Source organism: Pithys albifrons, chromosome 5 (assembly GCF_047495875.1).
Source record: "Pithys albifrons albifrons isolate INPA30051 chromosome 5, PitAlb_v1, whole genome shotgun sequence".
Lineage (NCBI taxonomy): Eukaryota > Metazoa > Chordata > Aves > Passeriformes > Thamnophilidae > Pithys > Pithys albifrons.
Genome location: NC_092462.1, coordinates 63,660,259 through 63,679,985, shown reverse-complemented (window position 1 = coordinate 63,679,985; position 19,727 = coordinate 63,660,259). Strand labels below are relative to the sequence as shown.

The 19,727-nt window shown below is 37.2% G+C and overlaps 1 protein-coding gene across 6 annotated transcripts in view; it reads right to left on the bottom strand.

Annotated features, from left to right (window-relative positions):
• The window catches only part of WFS1 (wolframin ER transmembrane glycoprotein), a 33,683-nt gene that overhangs the window by 8,501 nt on the left and 5,455 nt on the right, over nt 1-19,727 (bottom strand). For all 6 annotated transcript variants that reach the window (XM_071556832.1, XM_071556833.1, XM_071556834.1 and 3 more), the window contains exons 3-6: nt 6,023-6,105; nt 2,051-2,195; nt 1,077-1,247; nt 401-481 (exon numbers count right to left, since the gene is read on the bottom strand). In XM_071556832.1, coding sequence (XP_071412933.1) covers nt 401-481; nt 1,077-1,247; nt 2,051-2,195; nt 6,023-6,105 — 480 coding nt within the window. The remainder of the gene's footprint in view (nt 1-400; nt 482-1,076; nt 1,248-2,050; nt 2,196-6,022; nt 6,106-19,727) is intronic.

The window sequence follows — 19,727 nt, the reverse complement described above, 5'->3', positions numbered from 1 at the left end:
AAGGGCAAACAGAAGAAAGGCAAATAGAATGAGAGATCTGCCTGCATTAAATGGTTGCTTAATTAATTCCCTCATTGTAATCATAAAGGTTACTGCAATTTAGAACTAAAAAAATATTGAAAGTGCAAAATCTTTTTTGCTGAATAGTCCTTTAAGTGCTGAAAGGACAAGAATATAAAAGTAACAAATGACACACAAACTCCTCTTAGTATTTGACTATATGGTGATGCCTTCTGCAAGTTCACATGCAGATCTGTTTATTTGCCTTGCACATGTAATAAATGGACACTATCAGTTTATTGCAATCCAAACTTTCTGTATATTCTTACTCTGGCAGCACAAAATTGTTTATCAAATCCAAAACCACTGGCAAAGATTGAAAGCAGCAGCACGCACTCACATTCACTGTTCACCAGTCGCTCCAACATTCTTCTCTGCTTCTGCACGGACTTTGGGACTGGACCAGGCTGCTTCTCACCATCTGGTTCAATAACAGAAGTTTAGGGAAAGTCAAAGCAGTCAAAGTGATCAAACAGCAACCATAGTATTTGGGGAATGGCATCTCCTCAAGGTCAGGAACAGACTTATATGTAAACACGTAAGAAGAGGCTATATAGTCTTCTATATTCCTGTTACTATATTAGAAAAGGAAAGAGGACTGACATAGCTAACACAGAGTGCTGTGATGGCAGAGTGAGCCAAATGTCTGGAAGACTGGGTTTGCAAATTAAAACATCCAGTGAGTTATCAGGATGTCTGTTAGAGATTAAAAAAGAAAAATCGAATACAGTAACACCACTAAATACCTATTTTCCATGGACAGTGAGTGTTAAGATATTCTAAATATTTGATCACTTGAGCAAGTACTTAACTGAATCACAACTTACTGCAAGAGTTGGCAGGCCTTGATGAACTAACTTTAGTGATTCAGAAAGCACTGCTCTTAAAAGAGCCTTAGAGTCATTAAGACAGTTACAGTTTCTTAAGCAGATCATACATTTACTTTTATGTCCTGCCTTTAGATTCCACCTGTATTCTGCATGTAAGTCTGCATTTTATGAATACCATAAACAAACCTCCATCGTCAACTTGCCCAACATTTTCCAGTAGTTCAGAAACTGCCAATTGCTTCTTCTTTTTTGGGTTTAATTTCCAATACATGACTAAGGCAGCTTTTCGCACAGCTCTCTCCAAGTCAGTCTCAGATGATAACTTTTTCACTTCTTCCTCATTCTCAAAAGTGATTCCTCAAGAAAAGAAAAAATACATTACACACTATTAACCCACACCCATGCAGAAATGACAGATTTGCTTACAGTTGAGTCTGAAACTTCAAGTTTTTGTCACATTTTGACCACCTAAGTAAATTACTCAATTGCCTTTCTGTGCCCACTGCTTATCAAAATCTAAACACACTGCTTAAGCTTAAACTGTACATCAAAGACTGCAAAACATGCATTACAATTATGTCTTGCTTCACTTTTCAAATACAGCAGATCAGACAAAAGGTAGTGCAGATGTGCATGAGTGGCATGTAAAAGGCAGCAAGAATTGAGTGAAAATCAGTGGACTGGTTTTTTTACCCCATAAGTAAGAGTTCAGGGAGTTGGCAGATGAGAGACCATTCCAAGCATGGGAAGTAGAATGAAATAAGACAAGAATCTTAGTGGGAAAACATAATGAAAAAGACCAATTAGGAGCTAGTTGGAGAGGGGCAAAAGAATGAAACAACAGCAGATATGTAGGTGGTGTGTGGATATGTATGACCTGCACAGTCAAAGAAAAGAAGATTCAGTGAAAGGCAAAGAGGGGAAGAATAAGCATGGATTTAATGAAGGAATTAAAGTAAGAAATAAAAATGTTTTAATAAGCAGTATTAGTAATTAATACTTTTTAAATTACCAATTGGAACAAACTGTCAGCAACTACTCGCATAATTTTGCCATGGTAATTTTTCCATCACATTTTAACCCCTCTTTGCAGAGTTAAAATGAAAGTAGTACTAGTTCAAAGTGGGAAGTGCAAGGAGAAAGCCTCAGAGAGCCCCTACCTCTTCTGTCTGCCAGGCACCTACGCAACAGTTTGACAGCTTCTCTTCGACCTTGCTTAGCAGCAAGGATGAACCAGTCAACTGCACTACAACTGTTAAGTTCTTCATCCTCCTCTTCTGCTAATCTCAAGAAGTGTTTCCCCACCTAGAATAAATAGGAAATAAAATTCCTTCAATTATGAAATATACTCTCTTGCCCAGAGACACTCCCCTCCCACCTCTTGGAACTCAGCTAAAATAAATTCTCTCTGAACAAAAGGTCAAAACAGTTGCTCCTAGCACTAAAGAACATAGCTGTAAGCTGATCTTCTGCATGGAAAGATCTGAAAGAACTGGAAGCAAGAAGGAATTGCAACACATTTGGCCAGGTCAATGCATTAGTTGCTATTGGTCTTCAGTATCTAGCAGGATGAGGTGAACCTCACAGTATTAAGTGTTTTCTTGAATTCTTTTCCTCCTCCAACAATGACCAGACAACACTTCTGGCCTCATCTGAGAAACAGAAAAAAGTAAATGTAATATGGCACATTCAGAAATTCAGATGAAGTTACTGACAAGGCTTTGACATGGAAGCAGGCTTCAAGGAGTGCAATCCCTGGCTCACTGCAGTTTAGCCACTGAAGGTCAAAGCAAACTCATGATTAATTAGTGAGGGGAATAAAACTCATATTGCATAAGCATCAAGCAAATTCAGTGAAATATCTTATAAAAACCCTCCAACTCAGGATTACAGAAATTACCAAGCAGCTGCCTGTATTACTGTTTTACAGACAAGAAAAAACACCACCTTTTTCCTTCCTTCTAAAAATTGAAATATACGATAAAAGTAAATACATTTATGCCATAGTATGAAACACTTCTGCCTATCACAAGACAATAAAGCATTAAATGGCAGAAAATAACCAAAACTGGTGTACATTTTATCAGCATACCTGAAGAATCTGGGAAATGTTTTTGGTTGGATCACTGCACTCCCTCTCCCCCTAATGTTACTTCTGCTGCATTCTAGGAGCAATTAATGCAATACCTTAACAGCACCTCCATAAGTCCACAGTATTACCTCCTGAAAAAACCCATTTGACAGTTTCTCTGAAACTTTGTCTTTGGTGCTACCATTAAAGGTGACTAAAGAAATACTATTAGAAGATTAATAATTCACATTATTTTTAATGTAGACTAAATGCACTGATATAATCAAAATGATCTTTTTTCTTAAAGTTTATGTCTTCAGCCTTTCAAATTGTTTCATACAATTAAATGAGTGCTCCAGCAACTTCTACAGAGAGTTATTGGGTAGACATCAACACTTGAACCCATAGCACATACAGTGAATCTATCAAAAACTTTACAGAAACAGGAAGAAAACTGGACTAAGGAATCCAAAAGTCAGAACTAAACACTGAATACAAAGTCATGCCAGAGTTCAACAGGAGGTGCATCAATACAGTGACACACCAAGAAAAGAGTTTGTAAGATTGAAAAAAAAAAATCACCAAAAAATATTTCAGCAATTGCCTGGTAATTTATCACCCGACTGCAGATGTACTTTCAGCTATTTCCTTCAGAAAGGAATTGCTTGAACAAGTGACATGTTAAATAACATCCATCTGACAAGAACAGCTGTTTCTTGAGCATGTTTCTATTATAGCCATTAAGATTTTGAGCAAAGCTTCAAGGGTAGCTGCTCTTGAGTTTCTAAGGACCTCTTGGACATAGAAACTCATATTGCAACATCAGATAGCAGACCCTGAGACAAGTCATATCCTACAAGGCTACTGCACAAGCAAAACAGTGGCACAGCACCTGTTCTGTGACTAAAGTATTTTTGTCTGTGGTTTTAATAGCAAAGCTCCTACATCAAACCACCTGAAAATGGCTGCAAAGCTCTGGCCTGCAGAAGGAGGAACAGCTGATGGGAAAAGGTGCTAACCTCACATTTGTCATTTAAGCAGTCTTGGATTCTCTCTTTCCCATGCCCTAAAACTGAAATGAAGTCATAGCTGGTAATGGTTTAACACAGAGCCTGACACTGCACTTCCCCGGAGGTTGCTCCAGTCTCTGGCTTTGCTGAGGTGGTTATCTCAAGCAGTCACAATGCAGACATCCTCTGGTTAAAGACACAGAGCTGCCTTGTCTCCATTATGGAATTCCAGCCATAGGTGTTTCATTTACATAGTTATTTCTCAACAAAAAACCCCTACATAACGTTACAGTAATACATGTTGACAGCCACTCAGAGCACATTGATTTCCATAGTCATGGCAGAACTTTTTTTAATAAACTCATAGTAATAACTAACTACAAGGCAGTGAACTGAATGATTTCGTCTGCTTGACTTTGTGATTATTAGCAAAGAGCACACCAGTGGCATCTCAACCCTTCATTCATACTCCTACAGAGGTAAGAAATAAAATTAATTTTTTTCTGATTCTAAAGAAACATATTCAAAAATAGAGAAGAAATAAATCTTTTTTAGTGTTTTAAAAACTAAAAGTTAGTTCCCTTTCCAAAAGTCACATGGAATATAACTGCACAGAAAAGAAATTAATGTATTTTGGGTTCCATTTCAGGCTGTCAATTCATCCTGAATGCATATTGAAGCAAAATTGTATGCTGCATCTTTTTAGGATAAGAATGTTATTACTGTGTGGGAACAGAAAACATACAGAGTTATGGAGCTAAAGGAAGGCATTGCAAGTGGAATGAATTGAGAAGGAGAAAAAAAATTTATATATGTATACACACACACACACACACACCCCACCCCACCCACACCCACACACCCATCACAGGCTTAAGCGTATATATAAGTATTTCTGAGCATTCTTACTCATCTGGAAGTTATATCCTGAAAGAACATTTATGCAGTTTGATTTTTTTTGTGTGAAGGAATAGAGCCAAAACATGGATTTTACAGCAGCAGTTCCCTCAAGGATAGTGTTTCCTCTCCAAAAAAGTCACCGGCTGTTTCAAAGGGAGGAATTTGTTACTATCTCAGGTTACACCTCCAAGGTCACTCTGCCTCTCAAAGAAGTTCAGATGGAATGGGAAGCAAGCCTGGCATTGCCATATTGTTTTTACCAGGTTTAGAAGATTTTGTTTCCAATCCCCACCTTTGATTTTTATTTGCAAAAAGAGCTGTGATCCTTGAGGGAAAAATCCAAATGACCAATGAGCATGGAGGAAACCGTAACCAATCCCTTTCAGCATCAAAGCTGAAGCTGGAAAAGAATGCTCAAGGAAAACACAAACCAAGTCAAACACAAACTAAACCCCTTCTAAACAATTTGAAGTTATTTATACTAGACCAATACACCAGATGATGGAATGCATTGGAAAATGGTGCAATTTTTCTAAAACCTAAGGGACACCTGAAAAGCTAACAGATACAGGGACAGAATTGCTACTGTTAATTCAATTTTACCTGCCATTGAACAACTAAATACAGCTAATTTCAACAAACAAGGAGGGGCTTCTTCTCTAAAATATGTTTATTCAAGAGAGAAACGGTATATGAGCAAAACATCAACCAACCTCTGTTACTGCTAAAGCACCTGGATGAAGTTTCTTCCACAGAGTCCAGCCCAAGAGCTCCAGTATCTCTGTATATAGTGTAGTGCTGAACCAACAGCATTTAACAGTCCCTACCTGCAGACCTCCACAAGCAGCTCTCTGGCACATGCTCCTTTCAAAGAAACCCCACAAAACCAATTCCCTTCTGCATGCTCTCTGCCTACCCTCCCCACTTTCCAGGTGCTCTAAAGGCTTGTTCAGGAGTTGGACCTGAAGCCTGTCACACTCCCAAGCGAGCACCATTTTTCAAAGCAGAGCAACCATCTGGTACCACCTTTTTTGAATAGTTTAAGATCAAACAGACACAGTTCAACTGAAAAAGAGATAATAGTTCTAGAGCTGGCAGTGCTATTTTTGGAATTAAGAGCAAACAAGACTGGGCAAAAACCATGAAATTACCTCTGTTTGTGCTTTTGGTTCTCCAGCTTTTGCCCTCTCAAGCAATTCTTCAAAGAGCACTTCAGGTTCTTCCTTCATACCCTCTATAAATTAATACAACAAAGAAAATTGTTTACTATCAACAGCATAAAACATTTTAAAAATCATTGCTAAATGTAGTTGAAGAGTTAAAGCATCATACCTAAAAAACCCAACACAAGTGTTTTGCAAGAATAGTGGAAATTAACTTTTTACAGTATTTACACTCCATCTCAGTATTTTACTTCAGCATATTTACCACTACTTGTTATTTGGTACCTGCCACAGGATGCCACATACAGTTTACAGCTTCTCATTTACTTCCACAAAATTCCTTTTTCATTAGAATATTCATTACAATAAATACAAGCACATGTAGAATATGTAGTATGGATCAACTTTTATACTTCACTATTCTTTTCTTTATAGCACTTCAGTCTTTCACCTGTCAGTCTTTTCATTAAGTATTGAAACTTTTTCTAGAGATTTGAAAAATTAGTAGGCCTTTAAAATATGCCCAGTACATTTAAAAGCTCAGCTTCTCAGTGTCTGGAGCATACAGAAACTAACAATGATTACACCCTCTAAACATCACCATTTTTTTTGTTTTGCTCCACGCTCCACCTGATTTTTTTTCTCCTTTCCCATCCACTGTACCTATACAGACTTAATTCTTTTCTTCAAAAGTATTATATTGACTGCCCAGTCAATCATAAAGAAAGAGTCTTGAAAGCTTTATCTAAAATCCAGTGTTTGCAAGGAACATCAAGTTGCATGTTACTTGAATGAAGAATTAGTTTAGGGAGAAAAGCTTACTCCTACTTTTGTAGGAGATGACTTTTTATGAGATGACCTAATTTGGGCAGCAGCAATGCCAGAAGCTGCCAAGCAGCCCTGCCAGCTGAGGTGCCATTCAGCTCTTTTGCACTAGTTGAGAGGAAGGAAGAAACAAACCCCCTTCCAAAGAGTCTCCTGAAGAACAGGGCTCCTTGCATTCGTTAATGTCCCTGGTACTATTTTTAAACAAGAACAGGCTACAAGCCAACATCTTCATTAAAATGGTTGTATTTTAACAAGAGCAAACCACAAAGTAAGATTTCTTCTTCACCATGCCGCAGTTTTGTCTGCCAAGCTCCACTTGGAAAAGTGCTAATACCAGATTGTAACATGTTGTCTGGCTAAACAGGGCATATGATGAAAACCAGTTTTCATTTAGTACTTGGTCTTTTCGGAAAGCTGCAAAAATATTATTGTAAAATAGGCAAACAGCACCTCAAACCAAAATTAACTACTTAATCTCCTTGTCCTGATATATAACCAACAGGATTGAACTCTAAGCAAGTCAGAAGCCACTTTTCCAGGTGGCACCACTCAGACCAGCAGCATCATTCAGGGGCTCTGCTAACAATAAGCAAGAAGGTACAGAAAAGAGCATACTGTTTGAAAGAAACATAATATTTATCCACCTACCCCACCCCAATGAAACAAGATGGGCAAGGCAGTATTCTTCTGTTTCAACCTATGCTTTCATATTTATTAATCCCTTCAGCACTACTGTCTTGAGAATGCTTTCTTTTTCTGTTCAGGGTTTTCTGCATGTTGAGAATACCACAAATATTTCAGTGATACTCTGGATAACATTGGAGGCACCATTCAGAAGTCAGTGTTCAATATAAAACAAACCTAGTAAGAAAGGCAGTTATCTGGCAGTCTTTTCTCTCCTGCTCCACTTCCTACATACAAGAGCATGGCACGACTCTGAGCCCTTCCAGCTCTGTTTGTTCAAGTGATTGTGTTAGATAAGAACAATTCTAACAATAGAAAGCTGAAGAAACAAAACAGAGATGGTTTACACCACCAGGATATAATTGTTTTATTGCAATTACATTGCAGACTAATATGCAAGTAATGGTCTTTATGAGGATGGAAAAGAAAAATTAAAAATATGCAGCCTGATGGTGAACTACCACCTTCAACAAGAAAAAAAGAAAAGTGATGTTATTACAGCAAACTTGTTGAAATGTTTGTTCTAACAGAGCTGACAGCCGGGAAGGAAACACTTTCTGCTGTTATTTTCAACCTACTGCCCAATCCCTCCCCCCCAGTTATGAATTCCATGTACTTTCACATGTGATCTATAAATATCAGCTAGTTAATTAAAAATATGTCTGTGGGTTGGTTCTGTAGTTGTAGGGCAAGGGCAGAAAAAGAGGTTGTGAAGTGTTTTGGAGATCAAATTTAGAATATCTTAGTACCATTTCTTGTAACTAGCAGTATTTTTCCTTTGCTTAAAAGAAAGATGGTAAATAAACAGGTAAAGCATGAATGTTTCATGGCTGCCATGCCAATTTACCATCTCACAAAAGTCTCTGAAGGTTAAAGGTCCAAAGCACAGCCAAAATGTGTTCTGAACAAGGATGGACAACACACACTTGCTTTCAATTCAGCACAACACTAGAACAAACACTGTACAAGAGTATATGCACCCACTATAAAAATACCATAAAAAGTGGTGATCTATAACTTGTCACCTTTGTTCTTACCCATGTTTTTAGTCAGAAAATATCTCAATGTGTATTCCTCCCACATAAGAGCACTGTAATGGAAATGCTGTCAGTAGCTTTTATTTTCCAGCTTTGCTCCAAACTCAAGTCTTTTTAATGTCAAATTTTACTCTGTCTTGAATATAAAAATTTCCAGAAGACAGGAGCATTCATTTTGCAAGACTTCATGTATCTTTTATGACAATTAAAATAGACTTCACTAGCTGTTTAGTGTCAGGTGCATTTACATAAGCCAATGAAGTCTGTTAGTTACTCAAGTTCACAAGCACTTTCATTCAAATGAAAGCAGGCAAGTGAAAGCACACAAATTTTAGGTGGCACGTAGCATTCATGTAAGAAACAAATTAAGGCAGAACAGGGGTGTGGAGGGGTGGTTAGTACTTAATATTGGCTGTAGTTTCTACTCTGCCACCAAGACCTTGTGTAAATCTTATTTCATCATCAAACTGCTCCATAGTTCAGTTCCAAATATAGTTAATTCTACCTTCCCAGAGACAGGACATTTAATACAGTGGATATTGGAACAATAGCATTATTATTTTTTTCTGTTATTAACTCTTAAGCTTAAAATACAAAATTATATTCTTTAATTTTCTCAGTCCCGTTCAGGAAGAAAAAAATTGAAAAAATTTATTTGTGATCTGCAAAGCATGAAGCAGATGTATTCGAGTTTGCTGCATTTATGTTCTTATACTACAGAAAGCATTTAAACCTCTAGGGGCCTACAGAAAAATCCACTTTTGATATTCAGGCTTTTCATTTAACAGATTAAAGCTGTCACTTAAAACCCATTTTATTAAAGCACTTATTAAAAAAGACTCAGCACAATGAAACCGATAAGGGCCTGTATGCTCTTCAGAGTCGTACACAGCATTCAGAAGAGGAGTAACCTGCTGTTATTAACTGATAGACTTCAAAGGCACTGGAAACATAACACCAGAGTAATTTCTGTTTACTAGTAAAATGTATGTTTTACAACTCCAGGAAAAATACTGAGAATATGGAAATCTAAACACAGCTGTTCACGTAGGTAGACTGTAAACAGGCTGATGAAAACTAAAGACAACTATTTATTTTCTGAAACTTTACACATTTCTTGGCACATTAGCTACATAGAGATTCCAGTTTTACTGCTATAGTTTTAAATGGAAATTGAGCATTCATTTTGACATAGGCAGGCATTTTTACTGTTTCTGTTAGTTAGACTAGAAATAGGAAACATTGCAAAAGGAAACACTGCAGTCTTTTAGAGAATGCTGTGTTTGAAAGCAATTATTGTCCCCTACCTTCGAAATTTAGCCATTAAACTGATAATAAGGCAGTTAATCCATAGTAGGGGATTAGCCCAAGTGAGATTGCAAGATATCAGAATTTTTATATCACAAAAGGAAATCGCCATCATAGATTAAGTAACATATAAAAGCCTCAACTTTGGACTGTATCAAGCACTAAAACCCAACAAACTCTTCAGCATTTGTACAAGGTTTTGAAGAATGGACTTAGACAATCTAGGTAAGAAATCCTTTTAATGCAAAAGATTTCACTGACAAACAGAGTACACTGGGATTGTCATGAAATTTCCTTCTCTATTCTAGCACAGACCAACAATGTACGCAATAGATTCCCAACATAATACCCTTAACACACAGAACTGAAACACATCATGGGTGCATCACTGAAGTTGGCTGATTAGAAGTGAAGTATCTGATCATATATTTAGCAAAAATCTTTTACACACATCTTAGAAAAACATTGCTTCCAAAACACCATCTTTTAAAGTAACACTGGATATGAATGATATTTCCATTGTCAAATTCCAGAATCTCTAAGGCCCATAAATAATAATCCTTTCACACAGATTTGTAGTTGTGTATATACACAGAGCGGATCATACACACACACTCACCACATAAAATAGCCTGAGTTTTCTACGTGCTTTTCTAACCTCTAGGAATTACTTTCTTCCTTCAAAAAACCCCTACTAAAGTTACTTAAGGCAGAATCAACAGTGTATGTCAAGTAATAAAACTGTTTGTTGATTTACTTTCCTACCAACACAAACACATTAAAGCTCTCAGCAGAGTGGATTTACCCAGCACAAAGGAGCTTTTAGCACCTTGCCTGCTATTACCAGCCCCTGGCCAGGTGCACACAGATGTCTCCTTGGGTCACAGCTACAGCTGATCTGAATTCCTGATTAATCAAGAGGAGAAAGACCATGAGGGAGGAATAAAGTGAAAAAAATATATTCTAAAGGATCACAATTTCTTATGCCTTTTGAGCTTAAGATTTTATTTGTTTTCACAGTTATTGGAGGCTAGCCCCAAGACAGTTATATTATCATGCACCATGGATCATTTTTGCAAACAAACACAAGCTAGGGACTTCTAAGTGCTTTGAACAGTGAAAGCCTAATGAGAACTGAATAAAAGGAAAACGGAAAGCACTTTCTCAGACAGGAAGCAATAGTGAAATATTCACATGAAATATGTAAGTTTAAAGAAATTACAGGTTTTACAAGCAAATATTAAGCTCATGGAAACCCTACTGAACAAAAGATGAATGCATTAAGCAACACCCACACTAGGAGTATGAAGGAAACCTGTATAGCACACACACTTTATACGATCATGACTGCATTCATTCATTTAGGCTCAGAAAATGAAGTGACAGGGGTGTGCAGGAGGAGGAAAAAATCCATGTGTTGGGGAAAATAAAGGATCCAAGATGACAAGATATGAAAAAAGCTTTCTGGATTGGCCTTCCCATTTTATTAGTACAGCAAGTGTTGCTGAAGTGACTGAAAACAGAACAATTAAGCAAATGCACAACACAACTGATACATTCAATCCTACCCAGTGGGAATACACCTCCAAGCTCACTGAATACACAGGTAGAAAAATACACAAATATTTCCCCTTTTCCCTGAGAAGATGACAGTTGTTAGAGGTGAAAACTATTACCAAGGTGGCCCAGCAAAGTGAGCCAAGCAATGGTTAGTAGTCAGTCTCACAAATGATCTTGTAAATTTTAGGGGTTTTAAGTATAGAGTTTTAAATGCAGTTTCCTTGATCTTTTGTTTGAATAAACATGACTAAGGCACACTGACAAAAATCAGAGTAACAAAAAGGCCAGAAAGCAGCAATAGTGACACCAAGTACATCGCACAAAGTTATACATTTGAGACTGATATATGATTTTAAATACATTTATTAAATAACTTTCTGAGTTATCAAGGAAACCAAAAGACAGAAACCCATTTTTTTCCTAATAGAGAAAAAAAAGATATATTGGGTAAAAAGCCTTGACATAAGATATCCCTGAAGAAGTCAAAAGGTTGGACAGGTGGATCCAGGCCATATTTCCATCTCCAAAGGTAGTAAGTAAGGCCTCTCACAGAAGGCCTCTAAGCAAATTAGAATGTAGCCTGTTACATGGATAATTGAGAGATTAAGAAATAAAATATGAAGAATAGAAATACACAGCTTTCATTCTTCCAGGGGAAAGATGATCACTTCAGACACACAGGTGTCAAAGGTGCCAAAGTCTGTTGATGATTCTCTGTTACTCAGGCAAAAAAAAAACCCACACAAAAAACCCAAACAAAACCTGCAGAAGGATTAAATGACTGATTAAGTGATAAAAGGCCAGATGAAATGTAGCAAATCAAGAAGTCACACTGCTGCACACACAAGGCTAAGGTCTGAATTGTTATCACTCAATCATATCATGAGTTGTTACACCATGTTTTATGAAAAACACAGCTCAGTGCTAGTAAGACACCATTATCAGGGCTTTATAACCTGGGGAAGAAACTGAGGAGCATGATAATTAGACATATGAGGAATTGGTAAAATGAAGAAGGTAAACAGACTGTTCAATGTCTTTCCAAATCTGAAAACTAAAGGGCATAGACTGATAAATGCCAAATACTTATATGAGTTTAAGAAGAAACTGGACAAATTAAAAGAAAAAACACAGAAAGCACAATACAAAGGCCTTGCCACAGAGCAAGGAAGTTTCAAGGCTGCAAGGTGATAAAAAACATTTTGAGAAGGGTATTAGACACATTTAATATCTCAGTAAAATATAAATAAGGACAGCACTAGCACTGCATTTAGAAAAAACTGCCTGACTCTAAAGGAATGCTGTAACTAATTGTGTAAAGGATTCTCATGAAAAAGGTAACGAGAACCGTGAACCTGAAAAAGCCTGTCCCCATTCTCCACTATTAACACTGAGCATTGACAGCAACTCTTGTGAGCCTTCACAAACTGTAACACTCCCGTGTTAGCTCAGGCAGGAGAAAAGGAAAAGCTGGATAGCACCCAGGGGAAGAAAAATGGTATTTTGTGTTTTCATTAGCTTTATTCCAGAAGCTCACTACATGAAATATGTGGACTTTCTACTTACAGGAAGTTACAGATCTCAGGCATCTCTCTCAGCTTCATGTTATTAACTGACAAGAAAAACTGAGATGCTTGATAGGGTAGCATGGAACAAGCTTTCATCCACAGGTATTTCCACCAGCTAAATTACTGGGGTGGGATGGGAGCAGGGACAGAAGAATATCTTCTTTGACATTAGATCTTCTCCAACACATGAACAAATTCTCCATATACCATGAAGGGTAGTGATGTCTGAACTTAACTTTGTCACACTGTACAGCTCCGTACTTACCTGAAGCTTCAGCCACACATCATTTTACTGCCTTAGCAGGAAGGCTTTGCTGTAATTGAATCTGAAAGGGAGTATTATCTGAATTGCAAGGAAAATTACGTGCTTTTACTGTGAGAGGATACTAGTATGAATAACCTACGTTCGCTGCTACACTCCACTCCTCCCACCAGGCTCCACAAGGTAGGATGAACAAATGAATGTGTAGGTGGAGGCAGACACGGCACAGAAAAGTCAGATATAGAATTATTTGTATTTGAAAAAGCCTAAAAGCCTCTTCCATGACTTTCATTATGACAAACTTGAACCTCGATTTTTATTTCATCTTTTTTTACAACTAGAGATTTCCATAAAAACATGCCTCTGAATTGCCACATGCAAAGCTTATCCCATTCTTAATATTAATAAAAGTGGCTAAGTAGCACTTGCAGAAAGGGTCTAACTGTTCTACAGTCATGAAGTTTAGAATTATAAATGCATTCTGTGCCGCAAGGTTCATCACAGGAAAAATTAAAAAGTAGCTATCTAACACAGTACTGGATTAGCCTGAAAAAGAAACAGCCAGCAACAGATCAAAAACATGTCATAAATTATGTGCCAAAGGAAGGTAGGGCAGTGCACAGAAAGAACCCACCATAAGTATCTATGAAGAATCAGCTTGGTGAAAGCCAGTCATTTTTTAATATTAATTTTTCATTCTCAGTAATCCTCAGTTTGCATTTAAGGGCCCTGAAATGTGTTCTGTTCCCTGGATTTCAATGCCTTCAGTAAAAATAAGGTAAAATTAACTAAAAGAGAAAATGCATCATTTTGCTTCTTAAAAACTAAGTATTCAGCCGCTAAAGAGAATCCACCTGCAAAAACTCTGTATTTACAGACTGCTATGAAGCACTGGGACCTCCTGGGTCTGGATGACTGAGTGGGATTGTTAAGCCACTGCTGTAACAGAATTCTGTGTCCTATACCCTCAGCTTTCCTAAGTCTTGTTCGCTATTCCTCCATTATTTACCTTTCTCGTTACCTCCATTATTGTTGAAGTTCACTCAGAAACTGTTATGCCTTCTTATAAAGTCAGTAGAGGCTTTATTCCAGTGTCCAAAACTACGGTAAGATTGTATTGTAATCACCTGGTCTTTTTGTGCTACTGAAAAAACAAACACCAAAAAACACAAAGCATGACTGGAACATCAGAAATAACAGGCTGTTGCAAAGATGAAGTTAATTTGTTAGAAGAGCAAGTGAATTTGCTTTAAGAATGCCACAATATACTAGCTATAGAAAATAATTTTATGGTGAATTTTCAGTAATAGCTCATTTGCTAGTATAAAGAAAATTTTATAATATTACACAGGAAGCAGGCATGCATATGCCATGTAAATAATGGAAGCATGTTTTTCAAGCAATAAATAATCAAGAAAAACAGGAAAATAGAAGCTTAGGCGGTGCCTGCCTGTGGATATCAACCAAACCAGAGAGAGCAGAATACATATTGTGCAATATCTCCCTAGAAGGTATTTCTTTAGGAGTCATGTACTATGTAGTATCTCCAGTCCCTTTTGGAAGTGTATAGTTATAACTGATACAGTGTTACACAGGATTTTATGCAGGAAAAGTTCTTACTTTAAGCACAAATCTACTAAGTTAATAAAAAACCCTCAACAAATTCGACAATTTCAGGGAACAGCACACAGCTTTTTATTACAGATTTTTTTTAACTATTAAACAAGCAAGCTTTCTAGAATCTCAGATGCCTTTAGTACTAAAGGCATATATATATTAATGACAAAATAAAAAACATTCCATTAGTTGGAAGATGCTATGTAAGCTTATCTCCAAAGTGAAAGATGTCTGATTTCTTTCATTCAGAAAAAACCCTGATTTAAACAGTTCATCCATGGGTAAAATGTGGTAGTAGTTCATTATCAATGCACTTTTAGAAAAAGTTGATCTGTACATTTTGAAATGATGAGTGTTCTAATAGCTTTTTGTGTGTCACTGGATTGTACTGTAGCTTTCAGCGTTCAGCAGAGGCAGTCTGAGGCTCTAGAGAAATCCTCCTACTCACTTTCCAGAAGCTCTAAAAGTTCAATGGTATTGTGTGCAGTAACTATGTAGGAGTAACATTTCTGGAACGACTTGACATTCCACTCAAAAGTAAGGCATCAAGTGTCACATGTCACAAACATGATTTATACATGCAAATATAATGACACAGAGGAGCTGACTGGAGCAGAAATACTTTGTATGACAAATATCAGTGATTTGAAAAAGGTTTCATTAACTTTAGATGCTTAGCTGCTCATCCATGAGTGCTGAATTCTTTCATCCATTTCAGCAGCCTCTATGTTCTGCTATGCCCTTAAGCCTTCATAGTTAGGCCTTAAGGTGGTCCTACTTTGTCTCAAGAACAATTAGAAGTATTTATATTAGCATACTTTGGCAGGCATTCTATTTTTAAAGGTGGTAACAGGGATGGGAGAGAAGGGAGTTACATTTGTTTACAGAAGTGTTGAACTCTAGGACTCAACTCTGCTTTCCCATGGAGGAGCAATGCATTTGTAGTGTAGTAATACTCTCAGTCACACCACAACTGCAAGTCACCAAACAGCATTAAATTAAAATGGGAACAACTTCTGCACCCCCATAAAATGAAGGTAAATTGTGAGGAGAGCAATAAAAAAAAATTACGTAGGTAGAAGACTAAGAGTGATGATATTATAGACAGTAGATTTTAAAAGTGGAGGAAAAACTACTCTTAAAAGTTATTTTCTTCTAGCCTACATATTACTGTACAATGATCTTTTAAAGTCATTAAAATAATTTTACACACAACTAATGAGACACTCTGGCTGCCTTTTCTATGCATGCATCTCTGACTAAGTCCTTTATGGATGAGCTGGGATAAATCTAACATGTTCCAAAACTGAAGAATTAAGAAGAAATTAGCTTTTTTTGTAATTTCTCAGTTGATAATCATCAGTATTAAACCTCTCCACCAAAAAAAAAAAGCAACCTGCAGAAAAGAAATACAACGAAGAGTTGAGACCACAAACCTCACCAAGCCCACATATTTTTTTAGGTGCAGACTTAAAGTTGTCATAACGACCTGCACAATCCACATGGAATTTCAGCAATGCTGCAGTTTGAGGACTTCACCACATAGGCACTCAAGCAATTCATTAGCTTACTGTCAAAACAGAGTGGCCCTTGAAAAAGGTCCATTCCAACTCTTCAGCAAAATCAGTGTCTTAAGTAAGCACTTCTAACAATGACCTAACATTGTAAAGGATTTGTTTTATCTCCCAGTTTACTGTTTCCAGACTCACAACTTTTGCAAGTAGCCCTCCAGCAGCACAGCAGACTTTGTCTCTCCTTGATTACTGTGGTGTAACAGGGATTTGCTGCAGCTTTATTTGAAGATGAATGTACAGGTATCAGGTACTTCCAAATGTTTTCCTCCAAGGCCACTGCAAAATGTCTCACAAAGTTGGTGGTGCTGAATGCTGAATGCTGATGCATTACATTAGAGAACTGGTTCAGATGAGGAATGTGTTTTTAACTTTTCAACAATTCTCATTTCATGCTTTTTGTTTGCACAGTGGAACACAAAGACTGGATTCCTTCTGAAGGAAATTTAATTGAAAGATTGTATTCCAACCATTAAATTTTTAAATGTGTACAATAGAAATCTCAAATTCTTAGCACTAAACAATTTATAGAGCCACTCCCATTTCATTATATAATTTAAAAATTTAAGTATAGCTCTTCCCTTTCTACCCTTCAACTGCTCACTTCTATCCTTCCAACCCCCTGGGACAAAGTTAGAAAAAAACATTTTATTATCAAACAGATTAGGAAATCAATCCACCTAAAAATAATGAGCTATGGCACTATCTTAACCTGGGACATTGTGTGAATGCAAAAAATGGTTAGCAGTACCTTTGTTATCAGCAGAAAAAAAGCCATTTCTGTAAATGGTGAAAAGAGGAAAATATTTCCTCAAATAAATGGGTGCCCAATCCCACACCTACCTATGGTACAAACAGCAGCATGTTATTGGCAACAATAGCAGCAGACCTGAAAAAGCCAATTTCCATTGTTCTGCAGCAACTATGACGAGGTCTCAAAATTTTAGTAAAAAATACAGTCATTACCTTTTGTTTGGATAGAATCTTTTCTTCCCAATAGCACTACCTGGCAAATGAGCTTTCCAGGAGCCTGAGTAATTACAGGTAAAGTTTGAAGGGGCATTAATAAACTGACAGTCAAATTGTTAAGTAATTAATACTTCAAGACATAATCCTCCCCTTCAAACAATCAAAGGTTTTTCACAGATTTCTTCAAGCTTTGAACAAACATTTCACTTTGCGTCAAGAGTTAGTCTGTAATAGCAAACTACCAGAAAGTGAAGATGCAGAAGTACTAAAATAGAGCTTTGAAGCAAAGGTTGTTTGGAACCTTAACTGGAAGAGGCTAACACTCAGCAAACATTTGTAAATTAGAGAGGTTCCCTATTTGTTAGCTATCGTTTAGCAATGTGCTGGAGACAGTGTTATAAATTGTTACAGTGCCCCATAAACTGTTTAGAAGACCGTTTTTTACTATTTAGAAATTCTAGGTCACTCAATTAATAAAGTAATTCTCTTCCAAGAGATACAAAAACCCCTCATAACCTAATGAAATGCAGAAATCTACATAAACAAATCAAAACAAAAATTAGTTCTTTAACCAACAAGATGTTTATTCAAGCACTGCAACTTCACTTTACAACTCCTCCTCTCCATCCTTATTGGCTAGCAAATGTGCATGAATGATGTAAAAACAAAATCTGTTTCACCCTCATAGGAAAAGACTTACCACCCTCACAGTGCCCCGTTTCTCTTGTATCCTGGCACGATCTCTTTTACCTGCTGACTGGCAGACAGCCAGTTTTTAAGAAAGACACTTTACATACTTGAAAGTGCTGAAGCATTACAAGAAATGGTAGCTCCTCCAGATAAACTCCAGCACAATAAATGTTCACCTGGGTTAGAGTCAGTCCAGCTCAAGTTACCATCGTGGCTGACTTGAAGCAGTTACTTGAATCCTGATGTCTCAGGCAAGTATCTGATCACCATCATATTGTGAGAATTTTCTCTCAACTCTGCTTTCCTTTCATCTGAATCAAAAGTAAAACATCCACTGTGCCACATAAATCTCCTTTCTAGCTCAGCAATACAGACCACCTACCTGGAGTGTGGATTCAGGCATCTCTTCAAAAAAACCTACATTAATAGCAGCAGCATTACAGATGCTCATATGAAAGTCACTATATTGAAGGTGCTTTCTCCCTATATCTGCTCTGTGTACAAGTGGAGGAAATGGTTTCACCAGCAAGAATGGCACTTCTAAACCTACTTGGAGGATTTGGTGTTGGGACCTCCAGAGCTCTTTTCACATTGTTTTAGGGCTGTATCTGAAGGAAGAGGATGCACAGAGTGGATGAAATACAGATGCCAGAAAGGGGTATGTGCACTTGAGAGGCACAGAAGTGTCTTTACAGATTTGAGTCTTAGTCTGTTTCAACAGACTTCACAAGCAAGCAGACACTGGTCTTCCTTGCTATACATGAACTCTCCTGCAATTTGCTTACATGGATACTGATGACTCAATGGTTTTAAAATTTCAGGAGCCCTAATTAGTAGTGTATGCTTTAGTCACTAATAAACTTCCTGTCCATGAATATCCTTGAAAGGGTAACAACTTTTTTTTTGTCATTTGTTTTCAAACATGAGAGCTGATATATTCATTCCATTCCTAACAAATACACGAAAGCCAATAACATATATAGGCAGAAGGGAACAGTTTTGGGTAGAAATAGGAATATGCTCTGTCTCTTTTTTAGCTCAACAAAACTAGTTGTCTATAAATCATCCTAACCACTGAAATTTTTTTTCATTACATCTAGAATTGATTATATGAGGAATAACATAACTAATGATACATTAGCAGAACACAGACAGAAAGATTACCAAGAAAAAACCTGTAGTCTAAGAGTTTGACCCCAAGAAAGTACCTGAGCAGCTGAGGATATGCATGTGCTTAAGTACTTTACTGAATCAGAGCCAGAGCATTCGTTAATTTGCTGGATTATGCTGCAAGATATGGATAATGCTACAGGAATAGATGATGGGTGTTTCCGGGAAACAAATTACTTAATGTTCACTTTGATGTTGTAGCCTTAAAACACAGTGTATATAAATAAAGACTGGAAGACAAAGAACAGAGCAGAAAGACAGATATTTTGGCAAGAATATTACAAGAATTAGTAGAATGGCTGAGGTGGGAAGGGACCTCTGGAGGTCACCTTTTCCAATCCCTCTGCTTATGCAGGACCACCTATTGTGTCCACAGGCACAATTGTGAGTATCTCAAAGGCTGGACACTTTATGACCTTCCTGGCCAAC